This window comes from Lotus japonicus, chromosome 1 (assembly GCF_012489685.1).
Source record: "Lotus japonicus ecotype B-129 chromosome 1, LjGifu_v1.2".
Lineage (NCBI taxonomy): Eukaryota > Viridiplantae > Streptophyta > Magnoliopsida > Fabales > Fabaceae > Lotus > Lotus japonicus.
In genome coordinates, this window is record NC_080041.1 from 102249476 (window position 1) to 102252281 (window position 2806).

Sequence of the window (2806 nt, forward strand, 5' to 3'; positions counted from 1 at the left end):
GACGTTCGTAGATCCTAGAGTTTCGCCTCGAAACGATTGTGATATATGGAAAAAGAGACGTTCTAACATTTCTCTGAAATTTTTTTGGAACTTTTCCCATAGTGTTCCAAGGGTGGAACTTTTTGGAAATTTTATTCCTATAGTGTTCCAAGGGTGGAACATAGTTTGATTTCCTAAGGTTCTTGTCCTAGGTTTTAAAACGGATAATAGTCGTGCTATAACTTAAATCGACTTCGATACAATCCTTTGACTTTTCCTGAACTTTCTCCTTCGTAAATTTATTTCATCCGATAAACTCTTATTCAAGTCTTTCCTTCGCGATACATCAAGCCTAATCGTAAATGGAAATCTCTTCCACTTATTCTAAGCTTAAAAACTTGGGTCTTACAATACTACCCCCCAAAAAGAAAGTTTCGTCCTCGAAACTTGGTGTCAGAGGAACTCGGGAGTGTCATTCCCTCACACAACATTTTCTAAGCTATCCTCAAGGTCTCGTTTGCCCTTAGGTTCTTGGTGACTCTCACAAATAATAACCTCCAGTCTGCAATTCAATGCTAGAACTTTCCGTCCTTAACCTTGTCACTCCCATGTCAATCAAATCCTTAGTTTACTATCCAAAGTTTGACAGTCTCCAGGTTTTATCCACTTAGGACAAGAATTCTCAGACTTAAAGTCTACTACATCTTTAATAAGTTTGGACCTCTATTATCCCTTCGCTCTCTCACACTCCTCCTTGCAAAAGATACTATCCTACTCCTGGAACTCATACGACCTCTCATCAGAATCCGTCTCTTAACTTCTATTCCTTCTACTGTTATATCCTTATGAAACAAGGATAGATACTATCAGGTCGAACAGTAATTCTGTCACATCTAGCTTTAACCACGTCACACAAGCTAAGTCTATAACAGAATGTGTAGCACCATAATCAAATAGTACGATAAGGGAATTACCCGGGATCTCGCGGTTACCGCGGATCAAACCATCGTCTTCATCAGCTACAGTTCCAGTAATCGAGTAGACTCTTCCACCAGCAGTAGGCCTCCTTGCCCCAGCAACATTTGCGGCAACCTCAACTTTAGGAACCCTACACTCTACAGCAGTGTGACCTGGCTTGTTGCTGTTCCAGCACAACAGAGGACCTTCAGTACATCGATTAGCAAAATGCCCCTTTTTGTTGCACCTAAAGCAAGTCACATCCTCTCGGCTCAGCGAAAGATGTCTCGGTCCAGTCCCATCCCCGCCCGAGGGATAAAAAGTCCCAGAAGCTGCTCCCTCACCCTGGGAACGGAGGTATAGCTTCTTCTGATAGTGCTTGCCCTTGTCATTTCTTCCTTGGTTAGTCCTTGTCGGACCTCCACTTCCTTGGTTAGACTTGCTCAGACCTTGGTACTTTCCCCTTGCGTTATCAATGGCCTCGATTCCCTTGGTCTTCTCCACCAGCACTTGGTAGCGGTTAAGCCCTAGCGGTTGCACCGCCCTCTGCAGCTCATAGCTCAGCCCATCAATGAAGCGCTCACACATATAGCCTTCATCTATATGTCCTCTAAAGTAGCGGAAGTGTTTAGCCAACGACTCCAACTTTGCAGCATACTCAGCAACGGTCATGTCTCCTTGACGGAGTCTCAGAAATTGTGCTTCCTTAGCGGCTCTAGCACTAGCAGGAAAGTACTTGTCCAGGAAAGCTCCCCGGAAGCACTCCCAAGTGATAGCTTGATGGTCAGCTTCCATCATAGCTCTAGCCCCGCGCCACCAATACTCAGCTTCACCAGTCAGCAGGTAGGTCGCATAATCCACTTTCATCTCTGCAGTGGTATGCATAAAGGTGAAGATCTTCTCCAACTCCTGGAGCCATAAGTCAGCTTCCTCCGGATCGAAACCTCCAGAGAACTTCGGTGGATCCTGACGCTTGAAATCGTTCAGACCCCTGGTCTGAGCAGCAGCTTGTTCACGCTCCTCACGCTGAACACGGCGAGCATTCTCTTCAGCTTGGTTTTGGGCAGCCACCAAAACCGCAGTAGCAGCACGTTGAGCTTCAGCTTCCTCCCGTGCCGCAGTGTTAGTAACTTGTTGTGCCATAAGGGCAGTCAGATTAGCAATAGCTTGCTCCATCGGATTCATGTTGTCTGAACCTTGAGTCTCGTCCAGTTGTGGAAACCTCCTGTTCCTGTTTTCATGAACAGTCAAAGACCACAACAGATACTCAGGCCAGAACAACACGAGGCTCTATAATGACTAACTATGTATATACTTATATCAAATGTATAATTAACGATAATTAGCATAAGGTTATTCACCTACGAACAACCTTCAAAAATAATCTACATAAGCAGTAATCAAGCACACTCTTCCTCCGATTGACACCCCATCAATCGGTCTCAGAGTTCAAACATCTTAAGCAGACACTCTACCCAAAAACTCTGGTTTTCTAGACCAAAGCTCTGATACCACAATTGTAACGCTCCAATTTCTCAACTGAGGAGTCACATTAGTTACCTAACAAAATCTAAGGACTATTTCGTAATCCTAAGAAAACACAATATATTTTTTTTTCCTTTTCGAAACAGCTGAACATAATTGAATACATAACATAGACTTTATTCAACAACCCGTTCCCGACATAATAATAATAGTGTCTTACATCATCATGAACATGTTTCCAAAATAAGTACGCTCACTTAGACAAGTGGCGAATATAAGGTTTAAACAACAGAGTTTTCAGAAGGAAAAAGAAACTCAGACAAAGACCACCAAAAGGGAGAAGCAACTGCTTCATCCACCTCTACTCGACCGCCCACGATCACGG

General features: G+C 43.8%; 1 protein-coding gene across 1 annotated transcript; it reads right to left on the minus strand.

The window, feature by feature from the left end:
* Positions 1-822: 822 nt before the first annotated feature.
* Positions 823-1524, minus strand: LOC130715539 (uncharacterized). Its single transcript, XM_057565657.1, has one exon. It carries the CDS (start codon positions 1522-1524, stop codon positions 823-825), a length of 702 nt encoding a protein of 233 aa, XP_057421640.1.
* Positions 1525-2806: the final 1282 nt, after the last annotated feature.